This window comes from Uloborus diversus, chromosome 6 (genome assembly GCF_026930045.1).
Source record: "Uloborus diversus isolate 005 chromosome 6, Udiv.v.3.1, whole genome shotgun sequence".
NCBI classification, from domain to species: Eukaryota; Metazoa; Arthropoda; class Arachnida; order Araneae; family Uloboridae; genus Uloborus; species Uloborus diversus.
The window spans coordinates 91,653,132-91,675,471 of NC_072736.1; the positions used below are offsets into that span (position 1 = coordinate 91,653,132).

The 22,340-nt window shown below is 35.0% G+C and overlaps 1 protein-coding gene across 1 annotated transcript in view; it reads right to left on the reverse strand.

Annotated features, from left to right (window-relative positions):
• Window positions 1-22,340, reverse strand: part of LOC129224865 (uncharacterized) — a 77,456-nt gene that overhangs the window by 12,583 nt on the left and 42,533 nt on the right. The window contains exons 13-15 of the mRNA XM_054859412.1: window positions 14,532-14,731; window positions 12,941-13,038; window positions 3,545-3,754 (exon numbers count right to left, since the gene is read on the reverse strand). Coding sequence (XP_054715387.1) covers window positions 3,545-3,754; window positions 12,941-13,038; window positions 14,532-14,731 — 508 coding nt within the window. The remainder of the gene's footprint in view (window positions 1-3,544; window positions 3,755-12,940; window positions 13,039-14,531; window positions 14,732-22,340) is intronic.

Sequence of the window (22,340 nt, forward strand, 5' to 3'; positions counted from 1 at the left end):
CATAAATAAATAAATAAATGAAAATTTTTAAAAATGAAATAAAATAAAAAAGAAAGGATACAAGGGGGAGGGGGCTGTAGACAGGTTTACGAGTAAAAAAAAAAGAAGCGAAGTGAAGTCGCACAAGTTTGTGAGTGCAAAAAAAGAAAGAAAGTAGCACCAAATAAATAAATAAAAAACGAGTTGATGTGTGCTTCACATGACTTCCTTTTACTCCAATTTAATATCATTTTCCCATTTTTGGTAATTTTAATGTCATTCAATAGTTTACTCTCTAAATATCACAAACAGTGGCCAAATTGAAACCAGATTTAAAAAATCAAAATAAAAAACGCCAAATTTGTCGCCAAGTTGGCGACAAAACATGGCGACCAAAAGACTGCCGATATATTGCCAAGTGTCCACCAAATTATTACACCACTTGAGTTTACATTAAAATTAACAATGATTTCCCCCCAAAATGGGGCAAAAGACCCTATAGAAACACCCAATTGCAACCAAAAGGGGAGGTGCACAACTAGACCCCACTAGGAGTCTATGTACCAAATTTCAACTTCTAGGACATACCGTTCTTGAGTTATGCAACATACATACACACATCCGCACATACATACGTCACGAGAAAACTCGTAACTAACTCGGGAATCGTCAAAATGGATATTTCGCGTGTCTATCGGTTCTTAGGCCACGTGTGGTGAAGTCAAAAAAAAAAAAACTCAACATTCATTCGGGGGTGAGCAAAATGGAAATTAAGGTCGATTTTTGAGCGAAAATTTTTTCGAGAATACAATACTTCCTTTTTGGTAAAAGGAAGTAAAAAAGGTGTTCAGTCTTATAGGTGCATCTGCCCGCGGGCCGATGGGACGACGGGCCAGTCCACCCCTGGTCTGTTGTAATATGATCAGATACAATTTCCTAACCTTTTTCTTAACTATATTTTAAGACAGTTACATCATTTTTGAGAATTTATTGAAAATATTTTAAAATTCATCAAGAAATATATGTATAACTATTCATTTCATCAATCGTTAAAAAAATCAATAATTTATCATACTAGTTGTACTGTTTGCTGAAAACATTTCAAATGATGCCACAAAAACTGCTAGATATGTTATACAAAAAGTCTAATCCTTGCCTTAACAATCACATTTTTGAAATACATTGAAAATCAATTATTTTAATGATTTTTTAATTTCAACAAACTTTTGGCAAGGTAGAATTTAACTTTAATAACATTAAATTATTGATTTTTTTATCTGTTAAAATACACTCAATACTGAAAAAGAGAAATGCTTTCGTAAAGCACATTAAAACATTTTGTTTTCAGATGCATTAAAATATAAGGTAACGGCACCAGTAACAGACATGCTTAAGACATCGCTCTCAGGTTAACTGAATTTTCTGAGTCTTTTAATGTATTTCGAATTTTTCAACTATTTTTCTCATGCAACATCTCATCTAACGTTTGGCTGCTTCTGGATCCTCTGAATTAGTCAATTCTATTTTTATTTGCTCAATTTCAAAAAAAGGTCCGACTCCCAATAACAGACAGTGAAAAATCGGATGATACCCAGCAACAGACAGGATGACAAAATTCCCCTTTTCTCTTCAAAATTTGCAAAAGTTCTTTATTTTTAGAACTATAGCCTTATTAAATTCAAATGAACATGAAACACAAGCTGACCTTGTGTGGCTGTTCATAACCTTCCACTACTGCCTAGTAAATACCAACTGGCTCATAAAATTCACTCTGATAACACTAGATATCTGCACCATATTCATTGGCCACAGCAGCGGTTCTCAACCGGTGGTTCGCGAAAAAAATATTGTAATGCCGAAGTTTTAACATGACTGTTACTGATGAAGTCTCATGTTATATGGTTTCAAGCAAATTTTGTTCCTTTTTTATTCATTTGTCTCTCGCACATTTGATACTCTTAGCATGAAAATATTTGTATACTTGCTGACACATTTTACATTTAAAGAATTTAATCTGTCATTGCAAAGCGCCGGTTTTAGCGCTTGAGAATGATAGTCCTGAAGCCATGCTGAAAAAGCTCTACTTATGAATACAATGTCCTCAGAAAGAATTTGAAAACATTCGTTTCCTCGGAAGCTTTTGATCGGAAAGGTTGATTAAACTTGATTAAAAACATTACATGGAGCATATGCGAGCGTCTCAAATATTTTTACGTTCAGTTTTTTTTACCATTTGAGTCCAATGAAGAGCTATTGCTCTTCTCGTGTGTCAAGCAAAAATGCATAGAAGGGAGATTGCGCTGTTGTTTCTTGCTATAATTTTCACACTACATAAACTATAATTTACTTTGAGCTTTATTGACGAAAAAGAAAGAAGGACTAGCTACCCAAAAATACCACAGGAAGTATGGAAAATTTATTACTTTAGTAAATTTTCATGGGTGAAATTCTGGCAGTGTTAGGTTTACGCAGTAAAAAAAAAACGGATTTTAACCATGCTACTTAATTTGTGCTATATGTAAATAAGGAAGTTATAAAATTTGTGTAAAAAATTTCTCTTGCAGTAAGTGACCTGAAAAATATATATTTTTTTTTTATCATCTTTTTTGTGTAAAAATTAGAGTACATGTGTTTATTGAAAAATAGATGCTTCTATTATTTTTCAATATACGCATTTTACTTCGCACTTATAGCATAATTACAAGTACAAATTCTTCAGCAATCAAACGATTAATGTGAGTAGTATATCCTTATCAAACAGCCAGGTTCGTAGTTGCTTTCAAAAAGATTTAAACCTGTAGAGATTTTTCTGATTTTACTGGGAGAAAAAAGTTCACTTAGTCAATCTCAGGCAGCTCCCTGATAGGTATTTTAAATATAATTCTTTAATTGACTTCTGATTTAGTGATAGAAACAAATGAAAACTTGTCAGAAAAAAATTAGCCAAACTTTGAGCCACTTTGACTCTCTTTGAAAGTTAATAGGAGCTAAATGCAGAATAATCAGTTTTTTTTTTTTTTTTGGTGAATTTGTTTTGCATTCCTTTTTTAGCGATCATTTTACTTCGTAGCAATATTTGTAATTCTATATTTTGCAATTATGTTTTTGCTCTTGTTGTTCACTATGGAGCAGCATCAAACTTTAAAAAAATCGCCCAAATTTTACTGTCTATGCGTGTGTGTGTGTGCTCTTTTTTTTTTTTTTGCTTGTTACTTATTACCTAGTACCCAAGGGGTTCGCCTACTTCTTTCGGAGTTTGGAAGGGGTTCGCAAAGGGGAAAAGGTTGGGAACCGCTAGGCCACAGCAACATCGGTTTTACCCACCTAAAAGGCTTATTAATTAAATCCAAACTCATGACTGTCTGTTACTGGTGACCTTACCCTATTAAAAAGAATAGTTGAAGAAGAAAACAAAATCTGTGAAATCCTTTGATGATACCACCACTCAAAAATAAAAAAGTATATTATAACTTTTGAATAAATTACATTGAATATGAAAACATCAAACTATACATCAATTTTATAATAAAACCACTAAGATTCAAGAAAAAGACCATTCAGTAACCTAGTGATGTTTCCTTTTGTGCACTTGCCACTAGTTTTTTTTCATTGGCAGTCAAATTGAAATTTTCGCTAAGTTTTTTAAGCAGTGGAGAAGGACTAATGGAACTAACAACCATATTTGGTGACAACATGCCAGGAATCCCAAGGCTGCTTTGGATCCAAGATTTGTTTTGGCACAATATCTGATGCAAATATGTAATACTGTTTGTACCTAAAAATGAAAATATTAATATTTTTAGTGATTAATATTTAAAAATATATTCATATTTGATAAATTGCGTACATAAAACCCCAAATACTCAGAGATTAGAAGAATATTTAGAAATAAAAACAAAGGTAGACCAGGCTATCACAATTCTTTCAGGAGAGAAAGAGTTTCTTTTCAAAAATAAGAACAATCAAAATAAAAAATGCTTGAAGTTTGACAAATCGTTAACAGTAATTGATAGAGCAGAAAAGCGAAGAAGGAGATAAAAATGCATTGGTATAGTTAGTTTTTAATGTTTGATCACCCCCCCCCCAACCCACTGACAAAACAGTATTTAATCAAATGTAAAATGATCCTAAGTAAAATTGCATAAAATGCTTTAACCCCTTGAGGACCAGCGCATGGAAAACGAAGCGCAGCTACGGGACCGAACGTTCGGAAATGGAACGCCGCCATCGGCCCGAGCATTTACAGCAGTTAAGCCTAACTGAACAAAAATATTCATATAAAATCAGCATTTCAAAATAATGACTTGAAATTTTAAATTTGCTTAAACAATGTACTACTGATTACTAATTATTAATATAAAGACTATTACATTATTAGAAGGGAGTGAAATAAGTAGAATACTAAAACTTTAACTATGTGCACGAAGTTAAATAATATGTGCACAAAAACAAAGTTAGAGTTAGACATCGTGAGTGTGCAATCAAAGAAAAAGAAATGTAGCAAAAAAATATGTTCCTTATGTAATTTTAATTAAAACAACTTAGGTCAACGAATTTGAACTAGTTAAATTCCCACGCAACAAGTCTCAAAATTGCTTCATAATTCTCTCGAAAACATTCCCTTTCATTCACTTCGCTAACCATTTTTATTGCAATGTTCCAGTCTCCAAATAAAAAAGAATAAATAAAGAAGAACAATATCAGAAAGGATTTCCTTCCTGTACTCTCATCGAACGGGGAATCCCAAAAGTCTGGAACACATACGCAAAAATATTTTAACCTTCCTCCCCTCCCCCATAATTTATTCAGCTAGATGTATATCTCTTTCAATTACTCGTAACAAAAAAAGAGAAGCAAAGATATAAACAAGAGCAATTGAGACCTCATAAATCGTATGCGCAGAGCAGTGATTCACTATTGTTTACATAAAAAAAAAATCTATGCCATTGAGAGGTCCAAATAAGAAACTAAAGCGTGTACATGAAGGTCAAATACCATGTGACTCGAATATGATCAAAGTTATAGCCATTTAGCGCCATCTATTATCGTTTAAATATTCAATTCAATCGTTCCATTTCGAGAAAGCGTATATGTGACGCTGGGACGTCAGCGTCGATCCGAGCGCGTAGCGGATATGTGCCGCTGGGCTGATAAGAGAGGAATTGTTGTGTAGCGTCCGCGTGACGCTGGGTGCGAACGGGTTAAAAGAAATAGTGTAGAAATTGTAAAAGAATGGTTTAGAAAATAGTAACCAAGAGCATAACATCCACAGTTGGTTTATACAGTTGATAAGAAATTGAATTGAAGCACTTATCAAGGAGTTTTAAAAAATTGTTTAATTTTTTTTTAATCACTCTAGAGCAATTAAAAATATTTTAAGCCTTCCATTTGCCCTTTCCAGGGTCTGATATTTTAATACTTAATTGTATAACTCTACAGAATTGTTTTAACTTTGTAAGAAAACTTGTTTTATGTTTAATAACAGAGTAAAAAAAAAAAAATACTAAACACTGTTCATAATGCACTCAAAAAAAAAAGACAAAATAACTTTACTGGGTCAGAAAGGACGATTTAGGTATCCCAGTAGTTGTCAATTATTCGAAGAAAATGACACCACAAATAAAGAAAAGTGTAGCTCAAGTCATTTTAAACCAAACTTCCTCACCAAGAAAAATATGCATGTTTCAACACTCAAATGTATGACTGAAAGCTAGATAATGATACAAAATTCTCTACATTACTTGAGCCTCACTTTTCTTCATTTGTGGTGTCATTTTCTTTGAGTAATTGAAAACTACTGGGATATTTAAATTGTCTTTTCTGACTCAGTAAAGTTACTTTGTCCTTTTGAATGCATTATGAAAAGTACTTAGTATTTTTTTAAAAATTCTTGTTATTTTATTCTGTTTAGTGTACATGTATTTCAGAAATAGAATGATGTTACCATCAGGAATTTTTTTTTTTTTTTTTTTTTTTGTATAAATGCTGCTGCATACTTTTAGAAAAAAAAATTATATCTGTGCCTAAAATTTAATCCAATTGGCACTAAAAATTAATCCTTCTTCCTCTGTATGATTTATTTGTATGCTAATTTAATTAAAACCATTTAAATATTAAAGGTCTCCCAAACGAATTTATGTTTCAAGTACAAGTTACTCGTGATAAAGATGCTATGCCTCTTAACTTAGCTCTTTGATCTACGAAGGGGACCCAAAAGAAAACGGACTAATGGCCAACAGCCGATCCCAGAAGTAGTGGAGTGTTCTGCAGCTAGATGGCTCAAGTAGAGAAAACAGCTGTGCAAGTGGCATCAGTGTAATTGATAACGTCTGATCATAGTGTTGGTTTTTTCAAGTGCTATTGCTTTCCGCCTGCAAACTCATTATGGCAGATTTAAAAGAACAAAGAGTTCGCTTGAAATTTTGCTTCCTGCTTGAAAAGTCGGCAACGGAATAGTTTTCCCAATGCTTCAACAAGCTTTCAAGAATGCTGCTATGAGCCATACACAAATTTTCGAGTGGTTTGGGTGATTTAAACGAGGTGTGATGAGTGCTGAAGGTCATGCTTGTCTCGAGTACCCTTCAACGTCTCGAAATGATGAAAATGTTAAAAAAATCGGCCAAAAAACAAATGAGAATCGTCATTTTACGATTGACGAAATTTCAGGAGAAACAGGAGTGAGTTGGAACTTGTGCAGGCGATCAGATGAATGGTTTCTTCACCATGATAATGCTCGAGAACACTTAGCCTTCAACTATTATTCACTACTTGGCCTCTCAGGGGTGGCTAGTCATTTCTTGACCCCGTATTCCCCAGACCTAGCCCCCTGTGATCTTTTTCTGTTTCCGAGGATGAAAAAAATTCTGAAAGTGAAGCGTTTTGATGATATAGAGGCTACCAAAACTGCTTCACAGAGGGCACTGAATGCGATCAAAGTTGAAGAGCTTCAGAGGAGGTTCAAACAGTGGAAAAAAAGAATTGACAAGTGTATTGCTTCTAATCGAAAAACTTTGAAGGAGACTAAAGAAGTTTTCTCAATAAATTGATAAATAATAATTTCAGAGCAAAAATCCTTTTTTTTTTGGGTCCCTCCTCGGAACGGATGAGGATATAAATCGTACCAGAGAAATGATAGTGAATAAATTTCATGCTTGCTCCAGGGAAGCCTTGATTTAAAAGTTTCTTTATGATTACTATCAATATTACTGTTGTAGGGCAACAAATTTCTGTAACAATGGGTTTTACATTTAATCATTTAATGGGGAAATTAGATGAAATTTTCTGTTTTAAATCCTAACGGAAGTAATAATTTTATTTTATAAGAAATTTTTTTAGCTTTAAGTTGTACCTTAAGATTAAACAAACAAATCATTTGGTGAAATCCTAAAGTCTCTAAGTGGTCTAGTTGCTGAGATATAAGCAAAAGCAGGCCTCAGAATTTTGGTGACAAACATACCAGGTATGGTAAAAGTGCTTAAAAATGATAAATGCTTAAAGATGTAACTAAAGATTTCTCATATCAACAATAGAAAACTAAAAAGAATAGAGGTAGTGATACATTTATTCCTTGTGTTAAACAGATTAACCGTATGAACTAGAAGGAAGATAAAAGCAAACAACAACAAAAAAAACTTCCAGAATACAGAATTTGGGATCAAATAAATAGCAAGAACAATGATCATTCTTTTTTTTTATGCATAGGATGCATCAAGAAGCTGAATTTGGCTTATTTTGGTATCCCCCTCCCCTTCGCATTCGTTAGGAATTTTAAAAACCCATATATTCCAAATTTTGTAGGTTTTCAAGCATTTGGAAATGAAATTTATTTTTTCAAGTACTTTTCAATGTTTTAGGGCTCCAACAAAGCCTCTCTGTCTGCCATTTCTAGCTTAACTTAGCCAAACACAGCCGAAAATGGTGTCTTTAGGACTTTAAATTCAGTTTTCAGTGGGGAACATCACCCCCCCCCCCCTTCCCCCTGCCTAAAATTGCTTAAAATGGGTTTTCTGAGGACAGCTCCAGAACCAGTCATTCTCATAACTTCTTTAAAAAAGGCCTAAAATGTGTTTTTAGATCTTCAATTTTGAATTTGAACCCATTTCCTAATGTTTCTTACTTAAATCAGCCTAAAACTGCAGAGTCAGATTTCATTTTTAAAGATTTTTTATAAGGGAGATCCCTTACCCCTTCTCCTCTTGCCTAAAGTTCTTAATGATAATCTAAAATGGCATTTTTAAAATTGTAGTTTCTTGGGAGAAACTGCAACTATAAAAATGCTGAGCGGGTGGGGGGGGGGGAGCATATACACTGGTGTGCAAAAATTAAGGGCGAGACGGTTTTTTCAATATAACTTTGTACAAAAGCTTTCCAAATCAACACATTTAATACCGTAAGATCCCCAATACGTAAGGATATGTGTAATGTAAGCAACACTTACTAAAAGAGAAATCAGAGGGATAAAAAGAAGCTTTATTGAAAAAGTAGCATGGAGCGCAATGCGACTGAAGGCCGAAACATCCCTGTGATGGGTGTCCAGCAAGAAACATCCGGTCTTTAGTAGGGGATATGATCTCCCCCCGACTGCTAGGCAGGTTTCACAACGTCTGCCCATGCTTAGAAGGAGGGTGTCAATGAGTTGCTGAGTTATTGCTGCCCATTCGTCTTGCAGCGCCAATCGAAGCTCCCGAATCGTTACTGGTGGTAAGGTACAAACTGCCAAGCGGCTGCCTTGAAAATCCCATACATGCTCGATGGGATTGAGATCCGGAGATCGTGCCGGCCAATCCATATGTTCAATATCCTCACTCTCTAAGAGCTGTTCGGCAGCTACTGTGCGATGACATGGTGCATTGTCGTCCATGAAAAGGAACTGCGAACCCATAGCGCCTCTAAAAAGATGCACATATGGAAGAAGAATCTCATTACAATAACGGGTTCCGTTGACTGAACCTGCGTCCAAGATGTGAAGGTCTGTACGACTACCAAGCATGATGCCTCCCCAAACGAGAACACCGCGACCTCCATACCTGTCCCTTTCAATGATGTTCGAGGGATGATTGCAGCTTCCTCGCTCTCTCCAGATGAGTATGCGATGAGAATCGCTACTCAGACTGAATCCGCTCTCAGCGTAAAGAGTACTTGTCCCCATTCATTGTCTCTCCAATTCCGGTGTTCCCGGCACCACAGAGAAAACTTTCTCTGATGGGCAGGCGTTAGAGGTACACACTTTATAGGGCGTCATGCAAGCAGACCACCACCATGCAGTCTGCAGGCCATGGTAAAATGCGATATTGGTCGTCCAGTCGCCTGTGTTGTGTGTCTAGCGATTTCTCCCGCTGTGTGCCGCCTGTTTCTTCTGGCCTGTAAGACAATATACCGGTCATCTGCGGGTGTGGTTCCTCGTGGACGACCACTACTGAACCCCCGGATAGCTGTTCCTGTAGTTCGAAATTGTCTCCAAAGTCGTGAAACGTTGCTGTGAGCAATTCCGAACTCTGCAGCCACACTTGTCACACTGCGGCCTTCCTCCAACTTCCCAATGATTCGACCTCTCGTAAAAGCATCCAGATGTCGTCTAACTAGTGTTCCTGCTAGGCTGTTTTTGAAGAGTGCAGCGTCCTGCCCTTTTACATATCAGCAGAATGCGCCCTGCCCTTTCAAAAATAAGAAATTGCACCCTGTCTTTTTGAAAAGATGCCTCAAGCATCATTTGGACCTGCTGTGATATTGGGGGAAATTTATTTGTCCAGCGATCATCCACAAAAACGCCCATGGGTTATCATTGTTTCCAGAATTTCACCCTGAACACGGCCCCATAAACAAAAGGGGAAGCAAATACCTAGGCAAAGAGGGGATGAGATTCTCAGAATTCAAACAGGCTTATCAGTAGGAAACAAAGGCATGTTCTTCCTTCTACTGAGGGTGGGTTTTTGAAAGGTTGTGGGAAGAGTAGGGTCCTCTGGGAAGGTAGAGATCATTGTTTCATTCCTTCCCATCCTTGATCTTCTGAGAATCAACATGAATCAACTGGCATTTTCCTAACGTTTCAGCCCTTTGTGTCCGTTTTTCGTTGGAACGTGGAAATTAGGCTTAGCTAATTTTAGCACATTGCTAGTGATTGTGTAGCAATTTTTTCACATCTGTTTCTGGAAAGTTAACTTTCTGATTGTTTCGTAAGAAGAACATAGTACTAAAATGCATAGGCTAAAATGCATGGGTATTTTTTAATATCTTGGATTTTTAACCCTTAGTCCCCCCCCCCTAAAAAATCGTTCAAAATGGAAACATATCACTCTGACAGGGCGTTCATTCAATTCTTTCCTTTTTGCTAAGTATTTTTATTATCTTTGTATATGATTCATATTACAGATCATTAAAAAAAAAACTTATTGACATAAAAAAAGCAGACTTTTGACAAACTTGTGCTTTTTCCAACTAAAATGATCTTACACTGCTTCTTTTTTGTTTATAAATATTATAAAATTGATTTCTAAAAAAATCACAAAAATAAAATACCAATATATTAAATTTTCACAAAAATTGTCTGAAATAAGTCTTGGCTTAGCCCAAGCTGCTTATATCATTGCGTTTAGCAGCGCATACATCTGCAAACACATTTGCGTTATGAATTTGAACAATTCCAAGACTAGGAAATAGAACTCAAATAAAGTCTTTTTTGTTTTGCACCTTGCTATGCCTACATTTTTGAAGCACTGCACACAGTATTTTAATTTAATTATTCTATTTGAAGAGTAATATCACTATGCACATTACTAGGCAGTTTTTTAAGTTGGAAGGAGAGATCGGTAATTGAATACTGTTCTTCTTAAATTGAAATTCAAAGTGTTTTGAAATTCCTACATTTTTTTACTCCTTTAGGAGAGGAAGTCAAAATTATGGCCTGAAAAGTGTTGAAAAACATCTAAAGCCAGGTAGTCAAAATTATGGCCTGAAAAGTGTTGAAAAACACCCAAAACCAAGTTTCAGCATAAGCTAAATGTTCCTATGGAATGTGGAAAATGTGCTTAGCTTAGTTGGCATTTGTGTGTGTGGAGGGGGGGGGGAGCCAACCCTATTCTGAAGACAAGTGCGATTTCTGGATGAAGTCATACTTAATACTGAAATCAGTGGCGACGGCAATCAAGGGGGGGGGGGGGGTCAAGGGGAAGTTTTGCAAGGTGTTTTAAGTGTTATTTCTCCTCTTAATCTTTTTATGGGGGGGGGGTCTCAGTACTTTTTGAGTGGTGCATAATTGGCCTTGGGTGGGGAGACACCGCATTGAAATAGTGCCCTTTTAAAAAAATAGGGCCCCTTTCAAAGGTCAGCACCCTGCCCTTTTTTTTAGAGTGAACACTAGTCTAACAGATTGATTATTCGCCATTTCTCGCTGAGGCAGCAACTCGGTGTGATTTTAACTGCTATACGGCGTGCAATCTCTTTGCCAGAAATACTGATCTTACACCGACAACATGCTTTATACTACTCCCCCATTACGTCTGCCTGCATATCTGCGCATGTGCTACCGTACATCACCTTACTTAATCTCCTGATTGGTCTTTCTGTCCGCTCTGCCTCTTCGTTCAGCTGATATGCTAATTTTTCGACTTAATTTTTGCACACCAGTGTGTATGTATATATATATATATATATATATATATATAAGGGGTTGAGGGTCCCCTCTAATATATAAGGAGGCCCTCATCTCCCTCTCCTCTTAAAGTAATCCAAGATAACTTTCAGTTTAAAAAGTCAGAAATTTTGACGGGAGAGACACTGAACTCTTCCTCTTCAAAGATAACCTAAAATTGACTGTAGTTTCAAAACAAAATTCAGAACGGACCCCACCACCAACTTCTACTGTGATTAAGTATAGCCTATAGGTCCATTATGAAAATTGTGCATTGAAGCTTTAGGCCAAATCCTAAAGCCTAAAAATGCGCTTTTAATACTTCAATGTCGAAAATTTTCCAGAAGATTGGAGTTCCTAACGCCACCTGATATAGTTCAAAATTACGTCTTAAAAACTTCAATTTTGAACAGTTTCCAAAGAAGATTCTTCATGTAAGTTCATCAAAAATAGCTTGGAATTGTGAAATTGAATTGTCGTATTTTCTGGAGGGAGCTCATTCTGTTAGTTCGTAGTTAGTACTTCAAAATAAATTGCCTAAAATTGCATTTCTAAAACTTCAGACTAGGAAAATTTCCAGAAGGCACTTTTTTGACCCCTTAACTATATTAAAGAAAACCTAAACTTCGTTGTCTGTTTTTCATTAATTAATACCTTGAAAGCAAATGTTCAGCAGATGGTCAACTATTCATTTTGACCAAATATTGGTTGCATCACTGAAATAGACGTCATACTCCAGTGTTTGGTTTGATTGAGATAAATTCCTTTCTCTCTCATTTCACAACACAAACATAAGTACAACATTTTGAAACCCAGAGGAGCCATTGCTCCCTACTGCCCCCCCCCCCCACTAGCCTGGTAGAACTGACTCTAACTTAAGGAAATCTACTGTATAATCCAAAATATTCACCCTTCATTATATAAACCATGCCTACATTGTTAGGGAGGTGGATAATTGTTTTTAAAAATGTTTTTACTTTATTTCTACATGATTATTGCATAAAAGGTTAACAATAAATCTTCTTAAAAAGTTTTAGACAGCTTTAGTATCTTTCTTTTAGTCTGAAAGTTAATTGTATAGAGCTAAGAAATTGTTTAGAATTCAAGTATTAGTTTGAAAAGCAAACTTTTTCTTTTTTTTCCCCCTTCTGTATTTCATTGAATTGTTTGCCCCTCCCCTAAATCGTGGGAGCTGAAAGTATGTACATCTCAGTGACAAGCACTATGATGAAAAAATAGCACATTTAGAAGTGAATGAATTGTGGCTTTAAATAAAATTTATCATGATACTATAATTTTTACAAAATAAGTTAAATAAACTACAGTTAAACCAACCAGAAGAATTTTTAGTGAGCTCATGAGCACTTAAAGCCAGTACTTCATCTTGTATTTCTTCAAAATAGGCAGACCTTTTATTTTCTTCCAGATCTTTGCTTCAAAGAAAAAAGTTAAACATTTCAGTTTGCATTATGTAAAAATATTGTACACACAAAAAGCAAATTAAAATTATTGAAATATACCTCTTCTACTACAATAATTTGATTTAATGGTACTCTGTTTGAAATGTGTTTTCTCAATATATGAAAAAACAACATATCATTGCATCTCTAATGATATTCCTCTAAAGACTTTTTTTGTTGTAAAATTTAGAATCAGTCTATATATTATATGAATCAGGGCTGGATTTGGGGCTGAAATGCAATTCCAATTTGGTTTTCCTGGTTTCCCTTTCATATAGAAGAGGTCACAATTAAGGATTTAATTATTCCTTTTTAGCGAATTTGAATTCACCCCTGATATCAATCCAACAGAAATTATTGTGATTATTTTTTTTTACATTAACCATTGTTAAGAAATAAAGCAATACCACTGTGTGTAAGCTAAAATAATAAGAAACAATGCAGAAAAGCCTGACAATTACAAATTATAGCATTTTTTGTTGATGTTCCTTTATTTCCTTAACACTTACATGGTAAGGTCCAAAAGTAATGAACCTCCGTTTAAAAAGACAGATTTATTGAGCTGATCAGTACGACTGATTAATTGTTTAAAAATAGGCACCTCCTGCATCAATGCACTTCTGTAGGCGACTTTTCCAGGACTTAAAGGCATCCTTATTCCAGGGGAAGGGTGGGGGGGAGTTAACAAGCAATTCCTGGAGAAACCAAGATGGATATTTTGTCCTCCCTATCTTTTAACGTGGTTAAAAGAATTTTTTGTTACGCCATTAACTTTCATGAGGAAGCTGAAAAACATATTTTTAAAAAGTTCAAGTCTTAGAAAACAATTCACAAAAAATTCAATCGAAATTGCAACAGTCTTATATTGCGGAACATTTTAAGTAAAGTAAGTTGTACACCAGTCCTTTGCTCCAGCCTGCTTGTATTCAACTTCACTCCAAATTGAATTTTTAAAATCCTATTGACTCCATTTATTTTAACTGCTTCAACTCAATTGAAAAATAATAACTTTTTTAACTGATATTTTTAAGCTTATGAAAGTTCACAAAAAATTATTCTGTTGATAAACATGTTTACACTCAATTCTCGATAACTTGAAGACCCAAGGGACCAGCTAAAACATTCAAGCTATGGGAAGTTTCCACAACAGTCTCAACAGTTTGGGACCTGATGAAAACTTCGAGATAAAGAAACATTCGAGTTATAAACTTCGAGTTATCGAGATTTGACTGTATTTACTGAGACATGTGTATGAATCGGTTATAAGATTACTCACTCATAAGGTCGCTTTCATGAAGTCTCAAGGGGTAACCTCAGATCTAAGTCCTACTGTATACATGATAGAAGAAATTTCAAAGCTTTAAATAGACTGAGCTAAGACAGAATTGCAAGCACATACCAAACAGTTTAGTTACAGCATCTAGGGGTCAATATACAAAGAGTTTCATTGCTTTCATCAGACTAACCTTAAATCGTCAAATTCTTCGTGAATGAGTTTCAGCAGAGATTTTATTCGCTTTGTTTTGTGATCACTCATGAAGAAAAAATCGTCCTTCAACAATTTCAGAGCATTTGCAGTGATGAAAGGCATATCTTGAATGGTTTTTGAAGCAATATCGATAAAGGAGTTCTCCATCAAGCAAGTAATAACATTTGAAATTAGTATCTGTTGAAATATAAGAAAAAAAATCAATACAGTCAAACTTGCTTATAACAAGATCTAATTTAACCATAAACAGGGCTGTTCCCATTGGGCAGCGATTCCCAACCTTTTCCCCCTTGCAAAGCCCTTTCAAACTCCTAAAGAAGTTGGCGAACCCCTTGAATACTAGGTTACAAGCAAAAAACAACAAAAACGCACACACACACACACAAAAAGAACACACTCATAGACTCCCAAATAAAATTTGGGAGATTTTTTCGTATAATGCTGCTCCATAGTTTTAACAGGGACGAAAATATAATTGCAAAACATAGATTTATAAATATTGCTATGAACTTTTTAAAATTATTGCTAAAAAAATGAATGCAAAATAAATTTATCAAAAAACAAACCCAGTGATTATTCTTTGTTAAGCTTCAATCAAGTTTTAAAAATTTTTGAAAATGGGATATTTGTAGAAAAAGAGGCTCAAAAAAAAAAAAAATTTGGCTAAAATTTTTCTGACACAGGAAATTTTTCTGACACCGAAGAGCCATTACATTATGACCATCCTCTATCTATAGCAATGGGCTCGCCCAGGAGCAGAACCACTGTGCGTGTGCGGCTGATATTGGAGTTTATAAAGCGGGCATGCATTGTCTTTCTAAACATAGTACGATTAGCAACATAATGGGAAAAGCAGCTGATTTATCATACTTCGATAAAGGTCAAATCGTTATGGCTCGGCGACTGGGAACATCAATTTCAGAAACGGCACGTATAGTGGCATGTTCACGTGCAGTTGTAGTGAGCACGTATCAAAAATGGTGCAGTGATGGCGAACCTGCAAGTTGCCAGCCAACAGTGTGTCGTCCACGGTGCATTGATTTCAGAGGAGAGCGGAGATTGCTACACATTGTTCGCCGTGACCGAAGAGCTACAACAGCCGAAATCACCACCAGCTACAACAGAGGTGACCCGGACAGTGTTTCTCAACACACTGTGCAGCATACATTGCTGCGTATGGGCCTACGCACCTGGAGGCCAAAGCATGTTCCTGCACTGACGAAACGTCATCGCCAGATGCGGCTACAATGGACCAAGAAACATCGGAATTGGACACTAGAGAAATGGAAGAAGGTTGCATGGTCCGACGAATCACGTTTTTTGGTTCATTATCTCGACAGGCGTGTGAGAATATACCGATTTCCATAGGAATCCCTCGCTGCGGGATGCAAAGTTGGACGGATACAAGCCGGTGGCGGGGGTATTATGGTGTGGGCAATGTTTTTATGGAGCACATTAGGTCCCATAATCCCCGTAGAACAATCCTTGACGTCTGTGAACTACTTGAACATAGTTGTAGACCAGGTTCACCCATTCATGGCAAGTTTTTCCTGTGGGTGATGGTGTTTACCAACAGGATAATGCACCACCTCATAAGGGTCAAATCATCATGGATTGGTTCGAAGAACATTCCAGTGACTTTCAAGTCATGCCTTGGTCCCTAAACTCACCTGACATTAATCAAATAGAGCATCTATGGTCCTACTTGGAAAACCAAATTCGTGCTGCCCTGCTACCCCCTCGTAACGTGAGGAAATTGCAGTTGGTGAGCCCTCGGTACCAGATACCTCAGACTACCTATCAGCACCTTTTAAATCAATGCCACAGCGGGTGCTAGCAGTTTTGAGGGCTAAAGATGGTCTTACATGTTATTAGCAGGGTGGTCATAATGTAATGGCTCTTGAGTGTATTTATCACTATCACTAAATCAGAAGTCAATTAAAGAATGATCGTTAAAATACCTTTCAGGGAACTGTCTCAGATTAACTAAATGAACTTTTTTCTTCCAGTAAAATGAGAAAGATCTCTAGGTTAAATCTTCTTAAAAAGGACTATGAGCCTAGCTGTTTCATAAGGATATACTGCGCACACATTAATCGTTTGATTGCTGAAGAATTTTCTTGTAATTTTGCTGTAAGTGCAGAGTAAAATAGGTATATTCAAAAATAAAAGCATCTATTAAAAATAATAGAAGCGTTTTTTTTTTTCAATGAACGCACTTACTCTAATTTTTACTCAAAAGATAATTTTTAACAAAAATAAATATTTTTAAGTTCAGTTACTACAAATGAAATTTTCTACACAAATTTCATAAATTCCTTATTTACATATAGTGCAAATTAAGTAGCATGGTTAAATTCTGTTGATTTTTTTTTTTTTTTTTTTTGTGTAAACCTCACACTGCCAAACTTTCATCCATGAAAATTTTCTAAAGTAATTAATCTTTCATACATCCTGTGGTTTTTTGGGAGTGCTAGTCATTCTTTGTCTTTTTTGACGATAAAGCTTGAAGTAAATAGTAGTCTATGTCATGTGAAAATTATAGCAACAAACAACTGCGTGATCTATGCATTTTTGTGATTCTACACTACTTTAGAGTGATAACTCTTCCTCAGACTCCAATGGTAATGGAACTAAACATCAAAATGTTTGAGACTCTCGCATATGCTCCATGTAATGTTTTCATCAAGTAATGTTTTCATACTAAGAGTACCATAGAAACGGGTGACTATGGTAGAATTTTAGTACATTTCTGACTAATTAATCAACATACATTCAAATAAAAATGAGAAGTTGCATTATTATAATAGTTTAGGTCCTTGACTTTCGATTCCGACCCTGAAATAATTTGGAACTTTACCCACACTAGGGTGCATCATTTGCCCAACTATTCTAAAATTGTTTTGTCCCTAATTTAAAAATGTTCTCATACCACTAGATAGTATTCCTGTGAATTTTTATGAAAATCAAAATTAATTTAGGTATCCCACCTCAAGCAAGAAGTTTCTTTTTTAAGGTAAATGAACAATTATAACAATAAAAAGTGACTCAAAGTGCAATACTGGTAAATAATTTTTAAATTATTTAATTTACATTGTACCTGTGTCAATTTTAATTGTTACCATGTTTTCAGTAACTTTCCATAACATATTTTGTAACTGTAACAGTTCAGGTTCACTATTTGTTTTCAACTTTCTACCGTTTTCTTCTACCATACAACTACTAATGCTAGTTCTTTAAGTTTTCTTCTTGTTATTCTATGCATATGTGTTGTAAATTACTTAAATAAGTTAATATATTCTATTTTAGTTCATAAGGTGCATGAATTTTTGAAAGTAACATATTTTGAAAACTTTTAATAAACATGAGTGAATCAGCTGCTGTTGAATTAGTGACATTTTCTCCTCAAACAAAGCCTTGTTCATCTGTACAAAAGGTAAAAGTCAAAACCAGACAATCTTTAACGGTATTTGAACTTAGAAGTGGAATAACTCAAGAGGACTCAGAATTTAAGGGTTCATGTTTACCCACTAGCTTGCAAGTGCTTCGTTGCTTGATGTATCATATTGAGAAAGGTGCCGATCGGAATCTTACCAAATGGGAGTCTTCAAAACTTGTCTTGTCAAAAATATCTGATTTCTATGCAAAAGCAAACATTCCAAAGATTACTGAACGTAAATCCTGTGAGAAAATACTAAAACTTCATGAAGACAACACAAAATGAAAAGCAATTCCTCTTCAAAGAAGAAATACAACGAATTCTATTAATAAAGTAAAGAAAATGGAAGAAGAATTATCTAAAACATTTTCGTTATGACTTAAAATTGTAGAATGCCTTATAAAAAATTCAGAAGATTTAGCTTTTCTTCAATCTATGAAAAGTGATCGTCTAGCAACCTTATGTTCACATGATAAAATATTACAGCAAAAAATTGAGCGTCGGGAAATGCGTGAGCGTCGGGAAATGCGTGAAATATCAAAAGCAGCATTTTATGAAAAAATAGTCAAGGAAACAAGCAACATTAATACAAGTTTTAATTCAGCTATTATTGATGAAATTGAAAGAGATGAAAATAGTGATGTAAGTGAGGCAAGTGATGAGACAGATCCGAGAGATTAGATTTAAAATGCTCATACCAGAAATCATCCTCGTACAGTACAAACTGGTACATATGCTTTTATTCCACATGATATTATAAAACGACCTGATGTTATATTATTAGCAACACGTTTAAAAATGACACCAGCACAGCAAGCTTCATACACTAAAGCTTTAATAGCAGAAATTGGTGGTGATTCATCCAAAATTTCAGCATCATATGCAACAGACAGAGCAAGACGATCAAGTGTCAGAGACATTGCCAAAGCTTGTAAAGATCAATTTAATGCTTATGATTTGGCAACTTTCCACTGGCATTCTAAACTCTTACCAACTTTAACAAATCAAAATATTGCAGAAGAAAAGCTTGCAGTTCTAGTGGGTAATTCGTATGAAGTTAAGCTTCTTGTTGTACCAGCATATCCACCAGGGACAAAAAAAATAATAAATAACGGCGATATCATTGCTAATTTAACAACTAATTTGCTAAATTCATGGAACTGTTCTGACTCAATAGTTAATGTGTCATTTGACACAACTGCTTCTAATACAGGACATATAACTGCAGCATGTGTAGCTATTTAAGAGCGTTTGGGTAAAGCGCTCCTGTGATCAGCTTGCGTACCACATTGGAGAAATTATATTGTCACATGTGTTTGACAATTTAAAAATTGAAGCATCGAAGTCACCAGACATATTTGTGTTTAAAAGATTTGACAAACATTATACATTACTGCAGTTTGTGGAAGAAAGATATACCGCTAATATATAAATTTATCCAAATTTGATGACAGTTCATTCAGTGAGTCCGCAAAGAGATTAATTGACGAGTGCAAAAACAATGTTATCAAATTAGCTAAATCAAATGTTGTTTTGCAGAGGTGATTACTTAGAATTTGTTCAACTTTGGCTTTTATTCTCAGTAAACGATCCAAATGAGATAACTGCAGCCAACTTTAAACGCCAAGGAGCTTTACACAAAGCACGATGGATGGAAAAATTAATTTATTCAATCAAAATTTGCTTATTTCAACATCAAATCCAAGAACTACCAACTGCAACAATAACTACACATCAAAAAGTTTTAAAATTTAGAACCTTTGTTAATTTCGTCACTTTGGTACATAGTTCATGGTGGATGACATGCACTTCTGTCTTTTATGCACCATGGAATGACTTGCAATTCTTTCATTTACTTATAAAATACAGTATTATTAATTCAAAAATTTCTGGAAGTCCAATTAATGCTTTTAAAAATCACCTTTGGTATCTGACAGAAGAAACTACCTCTAGCACTATGGAGTGATAAATTGCCTGAAGCAGACCGACGTGATCTTGCTGACAGTATGTTAGTATTAGAAAAGCTAATCTTTCTAATCCAACACACAGATTTGGTATGGGTTTTGGAAAACCAGTTTCCAACACAAATTCATTTATCATCAACACTGTCTGATTTTGTTGGCATTGATTCCTGGTTTTTATTTTTAATTTTGAAGTTAGATTCAGAATTCATGGTGGAAGATGATAAACAGTGGTCAAATTGTATTTCCTATCAGACTTCAAAGACTAATTTGAAAGGAATCAGTGTAGTAAACGATTGTGCTGAGCGAGGAATAAAGCTGATCAATGACTTTTTAATATCAGCCAAAACAGAAGATCATTACCAGAATGTATTACAAGCAGTTGAGCATGATCGAAAACAACTCTCAAATCTTCGCAAAAAGAGAAAAATTGATTAAAAACTAACTTTTAAACCGAACTTTAATATTTATCAAAGTAATATTACGAAATATACTATAAATTTGCTTCAGTAAATCAAATAATTCTCTCAGTAATTAAATAAATATAAAAAATTGCTTAATTTTCTGAGTTTTCGTAACTTTCAATTGTCAGGTGGCACACATAAATATTGTTCAAAGTGGGAAAAATTTCACACAAATTATTAATTTTGTATGCAGAATAAAAATAGCTTAGGGACAAAGCATTTGTAATCGAAAAAAAAATTGACGGGGCGTATGATGCACCCTAACCCACACCCCTTCTTTTCTTCATACTATTCTCCTCTCATTGCGGGTGAGAATGGTACAGCACATGTTTCAACGTTTTCATATAGGTTTTGGTGGTTTATACTATACTCTACCTATCTTATCTTTTAACAGAAGAGTTGTAGATGTAAGTTATGCTGAAATTTGAACTTTGGAGAATCAAGCACATCATAAAATCGAGATATAACAAAGGCTTTATTTTCTTCCCACTTTTTGAAGATGGATACCAAATCTTATCATCTTTTTCAGGCCACTGACAAAACTTACCTCGCTTCAACATTGTTGAAACTACAAACTCATTTGCATCTACACCCGTGATTTTTCCTGGGTACTTTTTCCCATGATAACCCAACTCACCCTCCAAAATTTCGACTTATTACTGTACAATACTCACCTTCCAAATTGTAAACTTTACTCATTAGTAACTGTAGCAACATCAAAATATTTTATTTTTGAATGAAAATTAGAGGTAACTTTCTTTATGTAATATAAAAACGAAAGGTACATATGAAATTATGATTCCTTCTGCACTAAAAGTCCATCAACATAAATTTCGAGCTACCCATAAAAACGTAGCACCAGTTGCTTGCCACAAATGAATTCACAATCACCAGGTTATGTGTCTGGCAGGCCATTTTGACAGTGATAACAACCAGTAGCGTAACTGTGGGGTCTAGCGCCCCTGGTGAACTAAAAAAATTGCGCCCCCCCCCTCCCCGGGTTGCTCACATGGAAAGTCATTGGAGGTCATCCAAAAAAAAATTTTTTTTGGAACATTTTGATTGATAGGGAGGCAGCATTGTAATTTTTTTTTTCTTTTCTTTTTTAGAATTGTTTTCAATGATGCCCAATGTTTCTTCTCAGTAGATGTTATGTATGTGTGTGTATATATATATATATATATATATATATATACGCACACTTTCTAACTATTTTTCTTGCAAGTTTTTTTTAAAAAAATTAAAGCTTTTTCAAATTCTGTGATCAAAAAAAAAAAAAAACCCCTTTAACAAAATTTTTTTTTTTAAATCAGTCAAAATGCCATTCCCCTGACGAGAGCCACTCCTACCAACCCCTAGTTACACTACTGATAACAACTCTCTCATTACCAGAGAAGATTGCACAACAGTTCCTATTGAAACTGGGCTAGCCCGGAGTTCACTACGAATGCTTATTACGTCAAAACTGGGGTTTGTATCATTCTCAACTTCCAAACCATTCTCCCCCGCTTTTATGTTATTATGTGCAGAAAAAAATATCAAATTAAATTCGTTATCCATCTTATACAGCGCTCCCCCCCCCCCCAAAAAAAGTAACAGGTATGCAGAGAACTTAATTAAATGACCAAACTAACATTTGAGGTATTTTCATTTCTTCTTTTTCGATTATAGAATACATGTTCCACCAGGGTGGTTTATCCAGCATTCTTTATTTTTTGTTTATACTTCTCCCCCCCCCCCCCACCGCTGGGTTGGCCGGATTGGACCCAATTGGGTTGGACCCAATGGGTTTTTTGGAAAAAACCCATTATTTAGCCCACTTTTGGGTTTTTTAAAATTTTCTGAGAAGTTTTTAACGAAAAAAAATAATTAAAAAAAATAATTAATTTAAATACTTTCACAATTTAAACTTATTTTTAATT